Here is a 23206-nt window from a genome sequence, read left to right on the forward strand (position 1 = left end):
TGATTCAGTCACCGGAAATCTATGAAATTTGAGAATCAATAAAATATGTCTTAACCTAAATAATGCCAAGCTGAGGCTAACAAGTCAAAGCTATTCTGAGCTTGAAGGTTAAAAAGAATTGCTAACCTTAGAGTCTAAGTGCTAAGGATCTTGTGTTAAGTTTCATCTGTACCAGATGAGTTTCCCAATAAAGAAATGGAATCATTCAGACATCTGGACAAAGGAAAGACTCACAGGGAAGAAATGGTTACTTCAGAGACCATAGAAAAGATCTAGATAACTGAAGAAGAAAACAGCTGGGACCACCCAAGTGTTGAGTCAGCAGCCCTTAGCCAGGCAAGCTAAATTCAGTGCTGGCAGGGATGTTCAAGTATACTTACATTGTTATCTTGGTAACAAAAGATAATCATGATCTAGGCCATGAAAACTATGATAAACAATAAAGGTAGGACTTCTGGGAAGTTGGGATTTAGTGAAATTTGATGTGATGAGAGAAGGATGATGTTTAGAAGTACCATAGGTGGTTCAAGGGAAAACAAACGAATATGTACACTATAGTTTTGTAGGGACAGGACTTGGAATGTACATGTATATATGCACACGTACATATATGTGTATATGTGTGTTTTCTCATAGCTATGCTTGCTAATAAAGTTCTTAGATACGATCTGGGTTCCTTTAATGTACTCTTGGAGACCTTGGGACCCTGGAAAGAGGAAGGGTAAAGATAATTGACTCAATACAGTTAATAAAGTGTGGTTGGACCTAAGTCTCCCAGACTCCAATAAGACCAATCTATCTAATAAGACAAAAGAATGAAATCTTATGATCTAATTTTACAATTCATTCAGAATAGTATTACTTTTCTAAAGAAGTTATATTTTGACAAACAAAAACATTTTATCCATTTGAATAAACAGGTGACTTTTTTTTAAAAAAGTATTTATTTTGAACCTAATGTTTAAAAATTAAGCAAGAAACCTTTCAGCTTACATCTTTGAAAAGTCCTACATACTTCTGATTAAAGTGGTTACAATATAAAACCTGGGCTCTATTCATGTAGAATCATAAAATAAGGAAGTATGACAAAAGAAGCAGAGAGAAAGAGAGGGAGAGAGAGAGAGAGAGAGAGAGAGAGAGAGAGAGAGAGAGAGAGAGAGAGAGAGAGAGAGAGAGAGAGAAAGAGAGAGACAGAGAGACAGAGAGACAGAGAGAAGGAAAGAAGGAATGGGAAGAAGAGAAATATGTGAAAAGTCACATTTAAAAGGTGTTAGACTTGGGGATAAAGGCATTATAGAGCTATGAAAGAAATGGCAAGCCACTCTAATATATTTGCCAAGAAAACCCCCAAAGGGGTTGTGATAGGTTGGACATGACTGAAATAACTGAACAACAACAAAATTATAATGCTATACCAAAAATGGAATCCAAAGTATAATGGAAAACAGAAGACAAATAGATAATGGATCAAAGAATGAAGCTATATACATCTCTAAAAATCATACATTTCTCTTAAGATCACTGCAATTCTTAAGCATGTTTAAAAAAAACTATCAGTAATGACTTCAATAATACGGAAAACATAGTGAACTAAAATCTAAGTAAAAATTAGAATTTTTAAACCATAAAAACTAGTTCTTTACCTCAGGAAATCTTGGATTAGCTTTATTCAGGGCATGGGAACATGCATTCACAGCATGAGCTAATTCTTGCTCCAAAAGACTGTGTACTTTTGCTGCTTCACAGATTCTATAAACAAAACAAAATTTTAGCAGCCTGCCTTTTAGGGGATCATCACTATGTAGTTTTGTGGGATCAGGATAGGGAGACATGTGAGAATCGAAAAATTGTGAGAAGATAGTAAGTCATTTAAATAAATTAAAAACAATTTTCTTTTAAGTCAAAATACATACATTGCAAGGGGAAAATGCTTGTTTAAACACCAGTAATTTAGCTCAAATTCTATTATAACAAACATCCTTGTATAGCCAAAAATATTTATACAGAAAGTGCCAAAGTTTAATCAATGACTTAAATATTCAAGGATTATTTGATAAAACATATTCACTAACTCTTTATTTATCTTGCATCATCACAGAATCTAAATGCTGTATCAAAATACAATTTCCTTTTCACAATACTTTAAGTGCTAAAATTTTATTTTCAACATTTTTGGTGAAAATAATTCTAAAAATAGATGTGAACAACAATAATTGATTGCATAAAAGTTGTTTACAGAACATTAATGATAAAAGATGTGCTTAGAAGAGGCTAGTCATTATTGATTAAAATAATAATAGGATTTAGCATTTATATCATGCTTTAAGATTTGCAAATAGGTGAATATATTTTACATGCTATCCTTGTTTCCTGCTCTAAATGTAAACTCCTTCAGAGTAGGGACTATTTCATTTTTATCATATTAAATCTTGTCTGAAGCAAAGTACATGCTTGGCATCCAGTAGAATAGGCGTTTAATAAATGTTTAATTGGTTGATCAAACTCTGTCAGTGTGCTAGTGCTTACCGAGTAATAAGTTCTTCTGCAGCCTGTGAACAGAGTTGCATCTGTGTAACTTCCTCTTCTGTTGCTAAATCAATAGCTTGTGGTGGATATAACTGAGGTCGGGAGGGTACCTTAGAAGCATCATACTTTTGTTTGTCTTCCCAAGATTTGAGGGTATTTTCAAAAGCCTATTGAATTCAATATTTGATGAGTTATTAGCTTATTGTGTTGCAACCAAATTAAATAAGAATGCTGCATGAAAGCGATCTTTTTCCAACTAAACTAATTAAATCTAATAAAAAATATAGGAAGTGTACTGGATAAAATGTTTTCATTTTGCTACAAAATCAAAATAACTTTATACATATGTATGTGTTATATAGTTATACCATTTATTACAAATACATAATAAAACACAAATTATATAAAATATACCTATGTCTATATCTTTTATCATAAAACTATAAATACATAATATGTTGGAATTATAATGAATAGGAAATAAATAAATATATAATTATATTTACATACTTATAAATATAATATTACTGTATTAATTATAAACATATATTTATTATATCTTTTGTAGTCAAATAAAAATATTTGTGACTCTACAAGTATATACATATATATGTATTGTATATGTTAACTGATATAGCACTGAAATGCAGAAGTGCCTGAATTTTATATTTTAATCTTTGTGAAGATAAATGTGGCCAGAGAATGAAGTCTATATTTTTTAATGTTTTAAGTGTTTAATCATAGGATTAGTGAGCACAAGAGTTGATCATAAGCACATGAGCTTATTAGCACATGAAACTCATTTGAGTTTCTAATATTAGAAGAAAGCCTAATCTTTCCTTTATTTTTTATTTTCCAGAATGAGTCAAGTTAATTGTGTTGTTTTTTAACAAAAGGTAAAGTAGCAAACCAGACACAGGCAGCAAAATGGTTCCTGTTACATACTCTGTCTCTTGTTAACATCTGAGCTCTGTTTTTGTGCACAATTTTAATAATCCCTGGAGGCTGGATCCATGCCTCTCCATCTACTTGTACTGGCACCCCTTCATCTCCAAGTATGGTTATCTTTACAGACCGACACTGAAATAAAACAAAGATGTTATTTTATGGCACAAATAGATCTGGATAATAGTCTATCTGCACTCAGCTTTATTTTAGAGGCTGTGGCTTTTAGCCAGAATTATCCAGAGAAAGGATATGTTAAGAGTTAACATTAAAGCAAAGTCAACACTTTATAAATTATTAGTATCTGGCATCAGAGTTACTTAAACGAGCTTTATTCTCCCTGACCCAGGACCTGTTGTTGAATGTTGCAAAAGACACAGACCTGAGCTATTCGGTGATGCTGTAGTTTTATGACTCTGGACATTGCCATCTGCATACTACCAAATACTGCAACAACCTCCAATATCTTGTCATCAAATGATGGTGCAGTAAATATCTGCAAGGAAAATGAATACACATCCAGAGAGAGGCTTAAAAGTTACACAAAGTGTTAGGTTGCAAGCATGAGGCAAACTTCAGTCTAACAAAATCAATTCTTGGAAATAAAAATGTTCTGCATTAAATGTTCATTTAAACAATGAAAAGAATAGCAAGTGAAATATGGAAGCTGTGTCTCTTCTATGAGGACATGACCTACCAGAAAAAAAAAAGGCATAAAATTATACACAAAATATAATGAAAGCTGGCTGTTGACATGGGTATAATTATAAATGTTTCAGGCACCATGTAAATACAACTCCCATGCCATTTTCTCTTCATAAAGCAACCTTTTAAAGCTATTTGGTAATTCTAGTGTATTTATAAAGGCTTTTGACTGGCACAAAGAAGTTTCAAAAAGTTTCTCATCAAGGACATGTAAGTACATCTTTCTAAAATGGCACATGAATATTTAGAAAACCCCAAAAGCTCATAAGCTGAAATAAATTATAACTTTAGAGGAGATAAACATTAAAATTGTGACTACAATGTTATATGTGTTTTTATAAGCTCCTTCCAAATAATTATCAACAATGAGAGTGCATATAAATCACTTGATGAATGGTAATTTATTTTTGGTAATTAATGCAGAAACAAACTACCATTGGAAAATATTGATACTTTGTATTTATAGTTACATATATCTTCATAATAACCCTTTTTATTATGAAATACTTTGGGATTTTAGTCAAATTTAATCAATTTACTTTATAGTTTTCCTTCAATTCCATAAGTAAATCTTTTATATTAAAAATAAAATAATAATCATTCCATACCAAAATATCAAAATAGGTTATTTTAAACCTGAAATGGTATCCTAATAAGTATACATTTGAATACTTTAGTAAACTGTGCTTTATTTCTGATTATTAATGTGGAAATAAAATCATTAGTGGAAAATTAATGTTAATTTCACTAGTAACATCAAGACACATTATCTTCCTATTGAGGGCAATAAATTGCCCCCAAATTTGAGGATGTAATATCATTTTAGAAGCACTGATTCCTTACAAAAATATTTAAAGTATGTATCCATATTTACATAATAAAGAATTCCAAAGCTGAAGTGATTTGTCCCAGGTCACAAAGATAGAAAATATAAAGCAGTCAAGATTCAAGTTCAACACTGGCAAATTTGAAAACCCTTTTATTGAGCTCTAAAATGACTGTACTTATTGCAACTTTCTTGACTTCAGATCACTAAAAAATACTGTTATATTATAGAAGTGATCCACACTTTTCAATTTATTTTCATACTTTGGTATATTCATGGTAGAAAAATGGAGGAGGAAATTATGAGAAATCAGAGGAAACAGAAAAACAAAAAGTCAAAAAAGAAAGAAACTCTTTTTAATCTCCATCAAGACATTATTAAAGCACAAGCTCTCTTTGTTATTGTCATATATATTCTTGAAATTGTCTTCTGATCTCAAATTCCTGGTTGTTAAAAGTAAATTCAATCAAAAACTATTTAAATAAACTTCTGATTAAGATAATTTTTTTTCAAACTTAAAACTAATAGAAGGCATATGCAGAATTGTAATGGGGATAAGAATGGGGGAGGTAGTGAGGAAAGGAAGCATTAGATTGTTTCCTGTGTTTTCTGTAGTTTTCCATTTTGCCTCAGTCCTCTCTTCTTTCTCCCTTCAATTTTTCAGCTTCCTTTTATGTACTATCTTTCCCATTAGAATATAAGCTCCCTGTGGAAAGGAATTTTTTGTCTATATTTATATCTCCACACTTAGCACAATGTCCAGTACATGGTGAGTACTTAATATATGATTGTTAATTGACTGGAATATCATTTTGTTAATTTTTTAAGTTAAAAGTGAATGGAATAATTACAATGAAAAGTATCACCACATTTTTGTTAACACATATTTCAAACTAATTAATACTACTTACATCATCCTCTTTAGTTCCGCCCCAGAAATTAGTACCTCCAGCATAACTTGGGATATTCAACACTGCTATTCCCTGTAGACTAGGAAGGGGAATATATTGTCCATCACACTGAAATATAAAAGGTGTCAGTATGAATGGAAAGAAAAAAAAACTACAGAAAATCAGTTTTCTTAATAAGTATCTTGCAAAATTACTCCTCCGTGTTCTGAAGGTCTTTAATTTCTAAATAATTCCAAAAATAAGTACAAATAATTAGGATAAAGAAGTCTAGTAATACTCCACAATTTTCATATTTTTTCATATTATTTTCCACCAATTATGAAATCTGCAGAAGTTTTTCAAGTATATTTAATATATTCCTTGACTAATATCTGATTCTGAAGACACCCAATAATGTGGAGGCAGTTCTGGGCTATTGAATTCTAACTCTATGGAGTATATTCTGGAAAAACTTTGATGACAAGCCCTTTGATAGGCTATATGTTTATTGTACAATGTTCTATCTGCGTTTGGAGATGCAGCAGTAGGATCAGAAAACAAGTTGCACTAAACACAATAATTTATAAAACTCTCTGTTTTAGATCCTTGAGGAATTAAGTGCAGAACAACCTAAATCAAAGCATATGTGGGAAAGAATTTTAAAGCTCTTACTTTATAACACATCTACTTAAGTAACAAGGGTTCTATAGACAGGAAAATGTGTTTTCTATTTATTTACTTAAAATATTTTGTCAATTGACTATCATGAGTTAACATAAGTAAAGTACTTTTCAAGCCTTAAAGTAATATATAATTGCTGGCTATTACTAGCTTCTAAATTATTTTCATTTGACAAAAGTATTCCTTTATTTTAATTTATAAACAGTTTCTCTACAGATAAAACTTGGATCATTTTATAACAATAAAAAAAAACTTTATTTGATTCAACAATGAACAATATAAACTTCTGTATATAAATCATGTTCATTCTCCAAGAATTAGATCAACTCTCTACTGCTCCATGAAATATTTCTTGAATACACAGTCTAGCCTGATGTCCTTCTTCTCAGATAATTCTATAACTGTGAAATAGTTGATTTATTCAAGATTGAAACAAATTAATTTTGCCTCTGGTGTTGTCATTTAGGCAAGTCACTTGTCTTAACGTACATTTTCTTCCTCTACTCAATACTGTTTGTGATGTTTAAAAAGTTCAAAACATAGTTTCTGGGTAGTGAATCATTTTATTAAGAATGCTAGTTTTCTTAGTAAAGGGATGGTCATTTGAATTTGGACCAAAAACAGCTCATAGTGGTGAGCTGACAGTTTATAGGCCTTTGGAAATGATGTAAGAAGTCTGGTTGGCTAACAAGTAATAAGAAAATAAATATCGTAATGAGAGATGGGCTTGTTGAATGAAGAACTTGAGGAACTTGACACTGACCACCCAAATCTTGGCCAAAGAGATTTATCAATTTCCATATCACCATCTGAGCTAAGATTCCAGATCTTTCTGAGCAAATACAATGAGCAGGAATCTGCCCCATTTGCCTAAATTTAGAATTTCTTTACTCTCTTCTGTAAGTCTCGGTCCAAAATTTCTGCTTGATTTCTGGATGAGGCAGTAGAAAAGGGAAAAAACCTGAGGTCTAATTCAATAATTATTAATATATTAAAAATCATTTTTCTCATACTACTTATACTAGCCTTTACATAGTGTTTTGAGCTCTGCAAAGTACTTTACATATCATATACCACCTGTGAACTTTACAACAATAATGCCAAGGAAGTGCTATAATTATTGCCATTTAAAAGATGAGATGGAGAGAGGTTTAAATAACTTGTCCATTACTGCACAGCTAATGTCTGGGGCAGAATTTGAATTCAATCTAGCTGCCTGGATACATAAGAAGAATAAATAAAGAAAATTTGAGTTTGCAAAACAAATACTTTGCCTCAAGATTAACTAGGACTTTTTCCTAGGTTTCTAAAAGAGAAGGAAGATTTTTAAAAAATGAATTAACCAAATTAAGTTTACTGACTAAAGTTTACTCCATTTACTTCCTAACAAAAACAAATTCCCAATATTTAGTAAAGATTTGAAAATATTTTAAAAAGTTTATATAGCAAGCAAGTGATTCTACCTTAATACATGATAAAAAAAAAACTTATTTTAGGTATAGGCAAAATTCTTTTTTCAATATTCAAATGTGGATGAAATGCATACAAAACAGAATAGGTTCGGGTATGTTCTTAGACATCATCTAAGTTCATTTCTTCATTTTATAGATAATGAAATTGAGGTCCAAAAAAGTTAAATAATTGAGGCAGCTAATTTTAGGTAACATTTGTATGTAGATGAGATAATACTCAAAGTGCTTTGCAAAACTTAAAAATCCTGTATAAATAATTATTTTTATGTTTATTGTTACTTTACCAAAGTCAAACAGCTAGTAAGTGGCAAGGCAGGATTCCAATAATAATAATGATAATGACAATAATGATGATTTAAAATAATAATTAATTAATTATATGTATAATTATGTTCTCTCATTTAATAATGAATCAATGGCCACTATACTGCACTGCCTTATGCCCTTGTATGTTTTTCAGATAAAGAGAAGGTAATGAGCTGTTTTTGTTTTTTGTTTTTTACAAAACTCCATTATATTTTACTGAAAAATAAGGTGACAAAAGTAGCAGTGTAATGAAAATGATTGTTTTTAATAGGAAAATGAGATTTAAGGTTTTGTAAAGACATAGTTAGGTTGTAAATTCTGACATTATTTTTAAAATAAAGCACCCTGTAAAACCCCTGCCATATTTTACTCTTAAGCTTCTAGCATAAGAAAAATCTACCAAATAATACATCAGGCAACCCACATCTCTCTTCCTATTCCTTAAACTGATAAATCTTAATTTAGACAAATGGATGCAAAAAAAATGTGTGGTGCATCATTTTTGATCTGAGTTCTCCTATTTATAGTGATAGTGCTATGTTCAATACTTCAGTAAGATTTGATTTGATACCATGAATATGACTTCTACTGAGACAGACAGCAATCCCTCTATATTTGAGAAGATTTTCTTTGAAATCATCAGTGGCTGAAAATCTTAACACCCTGTGGCTGACTTCATTAATGAGCCTCTTAGAACTTTATCAGGCTGGGCTTCAGAAAACATATACATTGTCAGAAGCTCTTTGCAGCTTGGCAAGCCCTGCCACAATTTTTAACATATTGGCGTAGCCTTTCAGCTTTTGCTTTCTTGCTAAAATGAGGCATTGGAATATGACTTGAGTGGAGAGTAATATTGTAAATTATCATTTAATTGTTAGATAATAAAATCCACCTTAAAAAAAAAAACCCTTGGAGAACTAACAAAAAGTTTATTTTTAGGTTGCTAAAACTAAGCATTTCATTTACAAAGACCCTAGCTAAAGCCGTTTCTTTTCTCAAAACACTACACTAGCAGTTTGTTTTGTTTTGCATTCCCCTAATTTGCTGTGGGGATATATCACTTCATAAAGGCAGCAAGGTGGAGCAGTAGATAAGCATTAGGCTTGGAATCCGGAAGACTCCTCTTTACTTAAATTCAAACTCAGATGTGCATTGGCTGTGTGATTGGGCAAGTGAATTAATCCTCTTTCCCTCAGTTTCCTCTTCTATAAAATGTGCCAGAGAAGAAAATGACAAAACTTTAATATCTTTGGCAATTCACAACCAATAATTCAATAAATAATTCATAAACTGTTACAATTAAATCAACTGGACAAAATTAATACTATTGTTTTTTTCCTCTTGATCTTTCATTGGCTTTGGATATATATTTTTCCTTAAATATTTGTGATCCTCTATTTGAGAGTTAAGAAAAAAATACTACATGTGTGACAGTAAACTGGTCAAATATATGCTGTTTTTAAAGGAAAAAATACTATTTAGTCTTTAGAAATGAAAGCAACAATATTCCTACAATTTTTATTCATCAGCAAGACAAACTTTACATTTTGCCAAAACATATTATTTAAGAAATAGTGTATGGAAAGAGTAAATGTAAAATCAAACTACTCCAAGACATAAAGAGTTTTCTTTCCATTAAGCATAAATAGTGGTCATCATTCCAGAACCTCAATAGTAAAGCCTACGCTTGTTTACTGTTTCTAGATGACTGTATAGACATTTATAGACATTTGGTAAGCTCAATTTGAAAATTACTTCACTACTCCTGCTAAGGTAACGTTTGATCACTGACAGGTTTTCAAAACAAAGATATTCTCATTTAAGCTCCATCTAAAACATTTTTATAAATTAAAATGAAATCAACTAAAACAATTTTACCTCAAGCTGAACTCTTTGTTCTAAATTCTTATAGGTTCTTTGTAATAACTCTTTGGTTCCAAGGACCCCATACCACATCATGTTTTTAGTTCGGCTTCTGAAAATAAAATTATTTAATGTACTAAAATATGTAATTTCAGCAAAATACGTATTTATCCTTCAAATAAAAACAATTCTGCAACAAATATTAACAATCATGAAATTAAAGTAAAAGTCACTTTACAATAACAGTATTTTGCAAGATTTAATTAATTGACTATGCCCAAAAGATGATAAAAATATGTATATTCTTTGATCAAGCAATATCACTATAAATCTGTATCTCAAAGAGATTTTTTAAAAAGGAGCTATATCCATAAAATATTTATAGAATGTTTTTAGTAGATACAAAGAAAAATAGTAGATACAAAGAAAATTGAGGGAATGTCCATCAAGTGGGCAAGTTGTTGTATATGACCCTAATGGTATACTATTATGCTATAAGAAATGATGAGCAGGATGATCTCAGAAAAAAACCTGCACTGATGCAAACTAAAATGAGCAGAAGCAGAACACTATACAATGTAATATTATATAATGATCAATTGTGAACTACTTAGCTACCCTCAGCAATACAATGATCTAAGACAATTACAAAGAATATAAGAAAAAAACTGCTGTCCATCGCCAGAAATTGAACTGGTAAAGTCTAAATGCAAATTGAAGTATAGTTTTTCTTTATTTTCTTTATTTTTTGTCTGTTTTCTTTCACAATGTGACTTACATGAAAATGGATTTTGCATGATTATACATATAAGACCCATGACAAATTGCTTGATTTCTCTTTGAGGGAGGGAAAGAATTTGGAACCCAAATTTGAAATAGATAGAATGTTAAATTGGTTTTCACATATAATTGGGGAGGATAAAATATTGAATGAAAAAGAAAAGAAAAAAGATTTAATTACCTGCATTTTTCAGGGTGTTCCTCTCGCTTATTATTAAACTCTAATGAAATTTTTGCATCTAATCCAATTCCAAAGTAATTGTTCATGACACATTTTTCTGAATATCCTTCTCTATATTAAGAACAAAAATAATGCATAGCATCAGTTATATAAAAACAATTATAATCCTTACACAGAAATATAGCATCTAGAATATCGTTTGTTGAGACTGCCTATTCTCTCAAGGAAAAGGAGCAAAGTTGGGTTCACATAAAAGTAAGCAAAAACCATCTCTGAGCATAGATTACAACATTATTCAAACACCAAGTTGCTGTGAAGAATATAAATAAACATTAGTCATTGTCTCTTTAAAATATAATCTCTTAAGTGAAAATGTGATATAAATGATAGATATTTTTCTATAGGTTTATAGTTACATGTCATATGCATGTATGTGTATAACAAATATATGTGTATATAACAAATATATGTGTGTATGTACAAATATACATATATATATATAATATTGATGTCACTTCAAAATTGTATAGTAATAGTGAGGAAAAGCAAGAATAGAGAAAATAAAATATTCATAGAAACAAAATGTATTTTCTTACAGTGAATCTGGATCTGGGTCAATAAATGGCGTAGCACCAAAGGGATCAATATTTGCTAATAACATTTTGCTGATAATAGAACTCCCAGCAATTGAAGCAGCTAATCCTGCTCTTAAGCCTGATGAGAAAGGGAGAAAAATACAGAATTACAAATCAAAACCCATAGCAGAAAGCATTTAAAAACTAGACTTCACTTGTGCTCTCTGGCATCTTTCATTGTTGTTGTTGTTATTATTTTTTTTTATTGTAACTCAATTGGGGTTAAACTTGCCCAGGATTTCACAACAAGCAATGTCAAGTGATTGAGGCTGGATTTGAACTTGGGTCCTCTAGACTCCAGGGTGGGGCTCAGTCTACTGTACCACCTTGCTGCCCCCATCTTTCATTATTAAAACTCCCTTGCTACCAAATGTAAGAAGTTCAGAGGACCTATTCTCAATTTACATAATAAAAAGCAAAGCTTCAGATAGATGCTATTTCTTATCTGAATTTCTGAGAAGTATTTTTCTGAAAAAATATAAGCAGAACATTTAACATGTATACTCAGGAGAGACCTCTCTAAAAAATAATTCCATTGATTTTATCACTGACTTCTTTTGTTACAGTAAATGAAGGATTAGCTCTTCAAATGAGATAAAAGGATGACTGAATTAGCCAAATTATCCCGAGCATATCATTTTCATAAACTACAAGCAGAAGAAACTCCCAAGTACAATGAGACATACAAAGCAGGGAACTATGAATAAACAACAAAAGGACAAAAGATTAAAAGTTGTTGCCTCTTAGCAAAGGAATTGTCAAGGAATACACAAACTAAATGTAAATCATTAAAGAAAGAACTTGACTATTTTGTACTTATACAAACCTAAGTTTTAATTTATTTGAATAATCTTCAAAATGCAAATAAAAATATAAATTAAAGATAATTCATTGAACCCTACACAAGAATCCTAGCACTGGGAATAGAAGTAAAATCTGAGAGAATATATATATCAAAGTTTAAGTGAATAAAAAATACAGCAATGCAATATCAAAATAAAGAGTGAAGAAGGAAAGATAAAGAGGGAAAAAAAACAATTGCAGGCATAGCATATGCTGGGGAATTAATAAAACACTATTATCTTAGCATGATTCTTCTCCATCCTTTTAACCACCAGCATCCCAAAATTCTTTTCTTCAAGACAAACTATTACTTGAATTATTACTGGTGAAGTGTGGCCTACTATGAAAAGATGAGCTTAATTTTATCCTGCCATGAAATCTAAAAGTTTTAGAAATACTATAGCTTGTTAAAAAATGAATGTCAAATTTTTTTACATATAATTGGAAAAAATGTTTAACAAACAAGAACAAGAACAAAAGGAATACTATAGCTTGTCATCTCTATTTCCTGGTTATCCAAACTTTCAGAATGTCATCAGGGGCTAACTTTCTATCTAGCAAGATGTATAGTGTAATTCTTTCCAGATCTTCATAGATCTGGATCTAATTCTAAGGGGCCTTAAAAGCAGATTGTTTTGAAGATCCTACTTTTCCCCCAATTACAATCTACAAAGGAGATGAGGAAAAATCAAGAAATCTCCAAATATAATGTACAAGTCAAAGAGGACTTTACTGTTTATTAACTGTTTATTTTACCCCAATCAAAAATTTTTCTATATTACTTTAGTCATGGTCCAAATCAAAACTAGACTAATCTCAGGACCCTCATGTTTACTTCAGTCCTAACACCCCCCCCTCCCGATAGGTATCTAGAAGCAGAGGAAAATTTGATGTCCTAAAAATGACCAAATGTAGTGTCACCTGGGAAGCAATAATGAACATAATGACAAATGTTATCGGAGAAGCCTGTTATAGGAATTTCAGATTACAGTCATTAAGAACATGTTTTGGATTTTTTTTTTTTTTGGTTTTTTGGGGTTTTTTTGGCATATGCTTTTGGTTCATATAGAGTTAATGTATTTCAGAATTGCTACTACCTGGACAAATTATTCTGGTATTAAGCACAGGAAGATTTTCTTTGTTGGATGTCAATACTGGACCAGAAATTGAGATAGGCTGAGAACAACTTTGGTTGATACATGTATCTGGGGACCGAGGTGCAATTTTAACTGTTGGCAAAAAATAAAATCCAGATTAGAAAAAGAAGTAATAATATACCCACAAATAGACACATAAGCCCATATATATATATATATATACCCAAGATCCAAAGGAAAGGAAAGCAGGCTTAAGGGAAATCAGGATTCTTCTCTCTATTCTTTTTTTATTTACTTTTAGTAAGTACCAGTATGATAAGAATATTCTGAGTTTATCAGATACCAGGAGGTTTTTGGTTGCTGATTTCAGAAAAGATCATATGATTTCAAGAAAGAAGGGGCCTCTGAGATAATGTAGTTCATTTGAGAGATGAGCAACTGAGGTCCAGAGCAGGGAGTGACTTTTCCAAGATCACAAAGGTAAAGAAAGAGTAGATTTGAATTTGGATACAGGTCTTCTGCTTGTAAACCCAATGCTTTTTTCACTACATTACACTATAATAGTAAGAAAAAAATGTGAAGGAATATAATCATTTACATATATTGGTATGGCCAATGGACATTCCATAGGTATACAAAATTTATTACGTCTAATAACTTTTTCAGACAATAGATTGTTTTCAGTCAGTGATTTCGTTTTAGTAAATTTACTGATCTTTATATCTAAGAAAGTCAGGGCACTATGTGAGTAGGTATAATAAAGGCTTTTAAGATTACACGTGGCTGTTTTTGAGTGTGCTACTGGTTATTAAACTATAGATTCAAGAGATAATGGCCAGAGACCTTTGAAGGCCTCAGAGGAGGCGAGCCGGGTAGAGTTGACACTGCAAAGGTCAGTGGTCAAAGGTACTCTGTTGGGCCTAGGACAGACTAGTAATTATAACTGCCAGGAGAGCATGCTACAAATGAGGTCTAACAATATTTTTTTACATATTAAGTACATAATAGATATTAATTTTAAATAAAATACTTCAAGAAGAATTTTTTCTACAGAGCTTCAGAGAAAAAAAAGCATTTGCCAACAATAATTTGCTTTCAAATCAAATGCTATACACCAACACTTAAAGCTTTCTTGTGATGTTAATGCAAATCACTGATTGCCTTTATTGTTTTGCCATATACCATGTGTAAACATAATATAAGTGTATAAAAACACCAATGTACTATTATTTGAGGTTTATTTTTTTAAAAAGGACTTGTCAAACTATTTAATTAGAATAATTTAATGGTCAAATAATGTCTTCAAAAGGAAAAGCTAGGTAGCTCAATGGATAGAATGCCAAGCACGAAATCAGGAAGATGAGTCTTCCTGAGTCCAAAACTCATTTCAGACACTTGTTAAGCAAATCATTTACCTTTGTTTGTCTCAGTTACTCATCTATAAAATGAGCTAGAGAAGAAAAAGGCAAATCATTCCAGTATCTTTTCCAAGAAAACTGCAAACAGGATCACGAAGCCAGACATGCTGACTGACTGAACAACAATAACAAAATGTCTTCAACTAACTTGAAAAGACCCTGGAAGGTAATTTTTAAAACAACTTCCAAATTGAATTATCTTTCATTCTTCATGACATGAAAACAGATTGCTAGTCTTATAATTCAATTGTCTTTGTGTTTTGGGACAAACCAGGTGCACTAAAAGAAAGCAGAAGGACAGCTGCTCTTTAGTTTGACAGATGGAACTCCTGGGGCTAAGTTGTCATAAAAATAACCTTTTGATGTTCATGCTCTGATAAAAACCAACAGTCCTAATGACAAAAACTGATGTGGCATTGATGGTAATTTAATTCATATTTCATGGTTTCTTCTTAAATAGAACATTCTACTGGCAGCATTTATATGTACTATGCTTCATGCATTTTAGTATGACTTGTAATATAACTTAACAAAAACAAAATTGGGTTTAGGCTCAGAGATAATGCATTCTTAATAGACAAGCACTACCACATCAGCATTAACTAATAATTCTGTGGGGCCAGAATGACTGCCATCCAGAAAATAAGCAGAAGCATAATTCTAAATATGTATAGATAGGCAGATAAGTAGACATAGATATTTAACTAAATTTCTGTGTTCACCAAAAAAAGAACACTATTTATGGGGAGACTAAAAATCTCAAACACCTTAGCTTCTAATGTAAAAAAAAAAAAGGATGGAAAATTTTGCTTAAGTTTTTATTAGCTGATCAATCAATTGATTAACATTGCATGTCTACTTTATGCTGCATACCATGCTAAGTGCTAGAAATGCACAAAGAAGCCCTCAAGGAGCTCATACTCTAATGAAAAGTAACAAATATGTTGATTATCAGTTATTAGTTTTGAGGAGTCTGTGACAAAACTAGACTGAAAAACAAAAGCAGAATAGCTGAATTCCATTATAATTTTACTATCAGCCTCTCACCAGATGGATATTCCTTTCCATCATCTTCTTTATCTTCTTTAGAATATTCTGTTTCTCTGCTGTCATCCAGGGGAGTTGACAACAGGTTACCCTCTTCATCAGTATGAATATTCTGTTCATCTACAACTAGAAATGAGAAGAAGATACATTTAATATCTCTAAAGACAAAATGATTATAAAAATAGAAAAAATGGTGAAAAAATTATTTCCCTTTTCTTTCTAGAAATTTTAAAGGAAAGGAAATATTAATCTAATAATAGCATATAATTGAATGATAATTACAGAATGAGTTTTGGATACTGTTATTACGGTTTCAGAGACAGTGTAACAGTGGAAAGAAAGATAGTCTTGGAGGTGGCAAGACTTGAAATCAAGATTAATCTCTAAAAAATATCTGATAACCTACTAAGTCTTTAAAAATACTTTCTAAGTTGACAACTTTCTAAGGAAATTAGCTGAAGAATTAATTGGTGCAATTCTACTTTGACAGAAATTTCCTCTTTGAGTTTCTTATACCGATTAAATTCCAAATCTGATTTTTTTAAATGGGCAAATCATTAACGTAGCTAATATTCTAAGAAAACATACTCATTTAACCAAAATATTGATGAAAAGATGCCAAACTGACTCAAAAGATGAACACTATTTACATGATTATGGATGTATAACATATATTAGATTGCTTATTACCTGAGGAGGGAAAGAAGAGGAAAAGAAGGATAGAATGTGAAACTCAAAACTTTTGTAAAATGTTAACAATTATTTTAACATTTAATTTAGGAATAAAATAAAATAAAATTTATTATTATTATTATTATTATTATTATTATTATTATTATTATAAAATTATTATTATTATCATTTAAAACATGGAAACTCTGATGCCACCTGGAAGAGAGAATAGCTGCTTCATGACCTTGACTTTGCTCATATGTACCTTTTTCAGCCTGTTCGATAATTTGCCTCACTGCTTTCTTCAGACTGTTTGCTCTCAACATTAATTCCTTTGGCTTGAAAGTTTTCTGTGCTGGAGTCTTTGGAGCACCCTCCACAATGCGCCCCTTGCTTTCAGATAAGGATTCTTCACTTGAAAAGTCCACAGATTCTCCTTCAACATTGGAAGTGCTGTGATGTTTAAATACTGGGACTGTTTGGGCTTCCGCATGTAAAGTTTGCAGTAGTTGGTCAAGTTTCTCATTTAATATTGCACACTGGGGGAAAAAATTAATAAGAGGGATATAAATTAAAAAGGGAGAAATGAATGGAAGGAGGAAAAATCATGAGACAAAGAGACTTGAGAGGTTAAGGAATTTAACCACCTCTAGAAAGTAAATGGATGTCTATATGTACAGCTTCAATGATCAGTTGTGTGTGTGAGTATGGATGTTGGGTCAGAAGGCATCTTATTGTTTTGATGGGGTGCAATTTAGCTACCATATCTGTGATTTCATTAGGATGGGGAGCTCTGTATGAAGAAACTAACTACAATCAATAAAGGTCAACTGCATATATGTAGCTTAGAGTCTTAGAGATAGTCATAAATGGAAACTGTTCATTTAAAATAAACTAACTGGTCATTGGGATTTCCTTCTGTGAAAGAGTTTGTATTTGTTATCTATCTTGCTGAATAAGAACTCAGTAGAAGAAGAAAATGAGGAGCAAGGCAAAGCAAATGGTATCCATATATTCTGTTGCTACTGTTGGCTTTTTTAGGGTCTAAATGATACTTTCATATTAACATTCTCTCTTGGAATAATACCTGTCTCCTATTCCTCCATCTCCTATACTTAACTGTAATAAGACAATGTCATAGCAGAAACTATAAAAACTGTAAAGATGATGGCAGAAAAAGCTGTTTTCCTGAAATCTAAACAAAGTAGGAAAAAAGGAACAAGAAGTACAGACTAGAAGTCATTTAAAAGGAAGTGTGTCAGCAGTGATAGACTTAGTACCAAAATAATTTTTTTTTATTGGACATAGATATCACAGTGTAGTAGAATTGGTGGAGGGACTCTGAGTCAGGTTAATCTCAAGTCTTGCCTCTCATGCTTGTTAAGCAACATGATCAAGAACAAATCACTTGATCTCTACCAAATACCACCTGTAGGAACAGTAGTACCTGTACCATCTATCTCATAAGGTTGTGGGGAACAAATGAGATCATGTAAAGAAAATGTCAATTATTATTTATATTGTTGATAGCCTGAAGGTAAGAGTGAAGCAAACAGTGAGGTACTTCCATTCTCTCTTCTATTTTTCCTTCTAACAATTTCTTAAGGAAAGGGAGCTGGAAAAGACTATTCCTTTCCAAACACCATTTGTCCTGGTTTACTAAGTAAGGCAACTAAATTCAAATTGATAGATGTACAATAAAGGGTCGTGGGGGTTTATGTTGACTTCAGTCTTATTCAAAAGTATAAGGATAGAGGTGAATATAGAAAAGTATCTATGCAAGAATTGAGACTCAAAGAAGGATAACAAACCATACAGATTAGGAAATGGTGGAACATGTACCAAAAGAAAATCCAACCTGCAAAAAACGTATGTGGAAGAAGAAAACTATTTTCCTCCCTCCCTTATATCCTCACTTAATACCTTTCCAACTGACAACTGTCATGGATTTTCCCCTTCTGTAATGCAAGTAAATTGAAGAGAACTGATTCAGTTTATATAGACAATTTTAAAGAATGCACATATTTTTCATAGTTGAGTAATGAAGCTGAATTTAAATATAAACCTTAATAAACTTAATAAAAATGCTTATATTCAACACCAGATTCCTTTCTCTTGATGTATGAAACATTTTGACACAGAAACAAATGCTTGATAAGCTGCACCATGCAGAATAAATTAATTTCAAAGGGGTTCTTCTGGACTTGTAATTTCAAAGATGCATGGAACTCATAGTGAAACTTCTTCCACTGCAGATTTAAACCTGGTCTACAGCAATTGTCTTAGAGAGTCTTAGAAATCTCAGATGAGATTTATGTATCTATAATGTGGTAGAAAGAAATGGGACTTAAAAGTCAAGATGATCTAGGTCCAAGTTCAACTTGGACTGGGCAAATCAATCTCTCAGTGGTCCAAGCAACTCAAATCTGAAAGCTTCAGTACTGGTGCCTATCTTCATTTAGTGGAAAGATTCTCCTCAATAGGAGTTCTCAGATCTAAGCAGAAAGAAGGGGGATGAATGGAGAAGCTCCCACAGTTATGATCAGAAAAGTTTTCTTACTTTAATGGCCATGGCGTCTGCTACATCGCTGTTTTCCTCTGTTCTTTCATACGTCTTCCCTACTTTGGCAACGAAATCCTTTACGGTCTGACATAAAATCCTTTGAAGAAAAACAAGTGGAATAGCATTGTTATACACATATCACAAAGAAACACCACCAAAAAAAAGTGCTAGTAAATTCCTTTTCTGAATATAAATTCAAACTTTGCTTGACAAACTCAAATAATTTTATATGAATGAAAGCAGCATTTTAAAACTTCATTGTTACAGTTAAGTGAGAAAAAATTTAAAGCCCACAAGTATTTAATTATATTAATTACATAATCAAAAGAGTGTGTTCCCAGATGCCCTTCTTTGATATAGTTAATTTCAATTATATTGATCTAAAGCATTACCTCCTCTCTCTTAGATATCTGAATGGTTTCTAAGACTATTTGCAATGTTGGAAAAGTGTAATAGTTAATATTATTTTGATCTTATTATTTGTTTAGATATATAGAAGAGAAATAATGCTCTTTCCTGAATATAAAAGCAAAAAAAGTATCCCTTCTGATGTTCCTTCCCCTCTCTCTCCCATTTTTTTTGCCTCAAAATTAAAGACTTACTAAGTAAGGCAGACTTAGACTTAGAATATCATTTACTTCCTATATGATCTTGAACAAATGACTTTACTTCTTAACTGTAAAAAAATGAAAAGGTTCTCTTAAGTGACCTTGGAAATTTCAATCTAGGTCTAGCACTCTATAGTCAATGGTATCAAAGCCAAATAGAAATGTGGGCCACTAAACTGTACATAAAATCCCTACAGGTCTTGTTTTGATTTAGAAAACCACACATGTATTTCTTTTCTTAGTAATTTGTTTTGTTAAATATGTTTTGATCTGGTTTGAGCTGCAGTTAGGAATATTGGGGGCCATATGAAGGCAGTGTGTTTGACATCTCTGTTCTAAGAAATCAAAAAAATGAACTTAACAGCTATGGTGGCAAATAGTTTTACTTACAAGGGCTATATCTGCTAAAGACATAGGTCTTGCTTTCAGCAAAGAAAATGTTACATTTCTTGTGACATTCCTACTCCCTACCATGGACCCATAAATGCTTTCCTACTCTTGGCAGCAAGGTAAGGGTAGGCCAGTCACCTAAAAGACTCAGGCCTTCCATCAAGTTAACAAGAAAAGCAATAAAGTGCATGCACAGGTTGTGATTATCCTGGAGGTAGGAAGGGACCTGGAAGTTCTAAAAGCAGCTGCTTACATTGTCTTCACCTTAGGGAACAATCAAGGTTACTCAGAGGGTCCAAAAAGGTCACAACATTTATTTTCACTGTCCCACTTACATAAGATCACGTGGATTGCAAAACAGATCTTACATATACCTAAAAATCATATGCACAGAGCTCGGACAAATGTAGTTGCCCGATATATTTTGCAATCTACAATGTCATGTGTCCCAGAAACTACAATATTTGTGTGAGAAATTTACTTAAAACCATAGAAATAGGAACACTTTCCATTCTATAATTTGGTTTTTAAGTCATCCTCCCCTTCTTTCCCTTCAGAGTCAAGTTGTCTTGCCTCTTCCTCCATAATACTGATTTCTTTAAATTGTTTCTCTACCTTCCCAATGCCATCTAAAAAATGAGATATCATTATCTTTTAACTAAATTATAACAAATCTACCAACTGCTCTTCTCATTATTAATAATGTCTTCTCTCTCCAGTTGTGATTCCTTTCCTTCCTTGAATTTGTTCATATGACTGCTCATCTATGACTTTTTATTATATTATATTATATTATATTATATTATATTATATTATATTATATTATATTATATTATATTATATTATATTATATTATATCTATCTATCTATCTATCTATCTATCTATCTATCTAATCTCCGCTCCCACCTCTTGAATTAAGGGAATCATTTGCAATTAATCTTTATATTCCATTCAGTGTGAAGTATAGTGAGTTTGCCATGGTAGATATTAAAAACAGCAGGATGAATTGGAACAACTACAGGGGTTACTTATGATGTAACAAAAACCCTCCTCTATTAGAAGGTATGAAGACCTATGTTCTGGACCTCATCCTGACACTAATTAACTAAGGCTTCGGCAAATCAGATAATCTGTTCCTTTTTTTATTTATTTACAAAAAGAAGTACTGAACTAAGAACTAAGAATTCTTAAGACTTCTAATTTGTTTTGATGATGTAATTTTTAAATTTGCACAAGAACATTCTATCTTTTAACCTACTTAACTTGAATATTTTATTAGATGTGACCAAAAAATATCCTTTTGACATATACTCCTGTAGACAACTTCCTTCAATTTCTTTGTAGTCCTCCCTCAATTCCTATAACTTTGATATTCTGCAGATCATCTTGAATAGTAGAAGCTAAAATGAAAACATAGATGGCAGAAGAAGCGTAGGATAAGATCTGACAAATGAGCTAAGACAGTAGTAGGGGCTAAGAATGTAGTCTGGGCTAAAAGCCAAAGCTAAGGCCAGGAACACAGCCATGAAAACCTGCAGTTAAGACAAAGACTAGAAACAGAACTGGATGAAAATGTAGGTAATAAAAATAAGAACAGCTTAAACTGCATAATACTTTACAGTTGGTAAAGCATCTTTTAGACATTAGATCACTTAATTCTCATAACTACCCTCTAAGGTAAACAAAACAACTTCATATTTTTACAAATAAGGAAATTGTAAGGTCAAGTAATTTGGTCAATGGAACATTCTAGTATCATTGTCACCATAGACTAGCCTTGCGGTCTATAGTGAGAGAATAGCTAAATTAAAACTACAGGTCATATAATAATTTTATTTCAATCATTTTTTAACTGCTTCTCCACCAAGCATTTTGTAAAGTCTTGTAAAAATAAGAAAATCAAATAATGTATTTTGTTATTTAATAAAATAGTAAAAAAAAAAAAAGAAAAGAAAAAAAAAAGAAATGCATATCATAACCTAAAAATTAAATCATTCATTTCTGAAAGTCAGGTGACCAATTAAGAGTGAACTCTTTGTTTCTTGAGAATGTTAATCAATTTGTGAAAATTTTAGTAAAATTTTAATCTTTTCAAATATTATAATTATGATATCCAAATTCAAATAACATAATTTCAAATATAAATATTATAAATCAAATATAATAACAGCCCATTCTTCTGAAACTTGAAATTATCATTCTTTTCAGAACTCATATTTCATTCTTAGGCTTCTTGATGTTGGAGGTGGGGCAGGAAAGAACTTAATAAGAAAACACGTCTTGAATTAAACCAAATTAATTGCATTCACTAAACTCAACTTCCTGATTTCTTTGGCAATTATGCCTCCAATGACCTCAAACTGATGAATTGGACTTTCTGAGTTTTTTTCCTCCCTTCTTCCCTTATTCATTTCTTATTTTTTCTAAGATTCTTGTTATCCACAAATAGTGTCATTTAGATTTTTGCTTTTAATAATTTATATTTTGAGATATTCTACTGACACTGCCATCACCCTAATCCAGGTATCCATTACCTCACATTTTATAAATTTTCTTATCTTATGTCCCTCCCCTTTCTAAACCATTCTCTGCTTAGCTGCCAAATCGATGTTCCAAAGGTGTACATCACACACCTACTGAAAAGCTTATGATTCCCTGTACCAATAACATAAAATGCAATCTTCTATGATTGTTTTTATAGAGCCCTTCACAATTAAGGGGCTTTGCTTCTCACCTATCTTTCCAGATATTATGTCA

At 31.6% G+C, this 23206-nt stretch overlaps 1 protein-coding gene across 8 annotated transcripts in view; it reads right to left on the minus strand.

Moving 5' to 3' along the window:
- The window catches only part of DGKH (diacylglycerol kinase eta), a 210182-nt gene that overhangs the window by 23283 nt on the left and 163693 nt on the right, over positions 1–23206 (minus strand). For all 8 annotated transcript variants that reach the window (XM_074299184.1, XM_074299187.1, XM_074299182.1 and 5 more), the window contains 12 exons: positions 19448–19547; positions 17153–17426; positions 16216–16341; positions 13751–13882; positions 11772–11889; positions 11176–11286; positions 10230–10326; positions 5914–6021; positions 3854–3967; positions 3472–3606; positions 2527–2693; positions 1644–1749 (listed from right to left, as the gene is read on the minus strand). In XM_074299184.1, coding sequence (XP_074155285.1) covers positions 1644–1749; positions 2527–2693; positions 3472–3606; positions 3854–3967; positions 5914–6021; positions 10230–10326; positions 11176–11286; positions 11772–11889; positions 13751–13882; positions 16216–16341; positions 17153–17426; positions 19448–19547 — 1588 coding nt within the window. The remainder of the gene's footprint in view (positions 1–1643; positions 1750–2526; positions 2694–3471; positions 3607–3853; positions 3968–5913; positions 6022–10229; positions 10327–11175; positions 11287–11771; positions 11890–13750; positions 13883–16215; positions 16342–17152; positions 17427–19447; positions 19548–23206) is intronic.

Source organism: Sminthopsis crassicaudata, chromosome 3 (genome assembly GCF_048593235.1).
Source record: "Sminthopsis crassicaudata isolate SCR6 chromosome 3, ASM4859323v1, whole genome shotgun sequence".
Taxonomy (NCBI): Eukaryota; Metazoa; Chordata; class Mammalia; order Dasyuromorphia; family Dasyuridae; genus Sminthopsis; species Sminthopsis crassicaudata.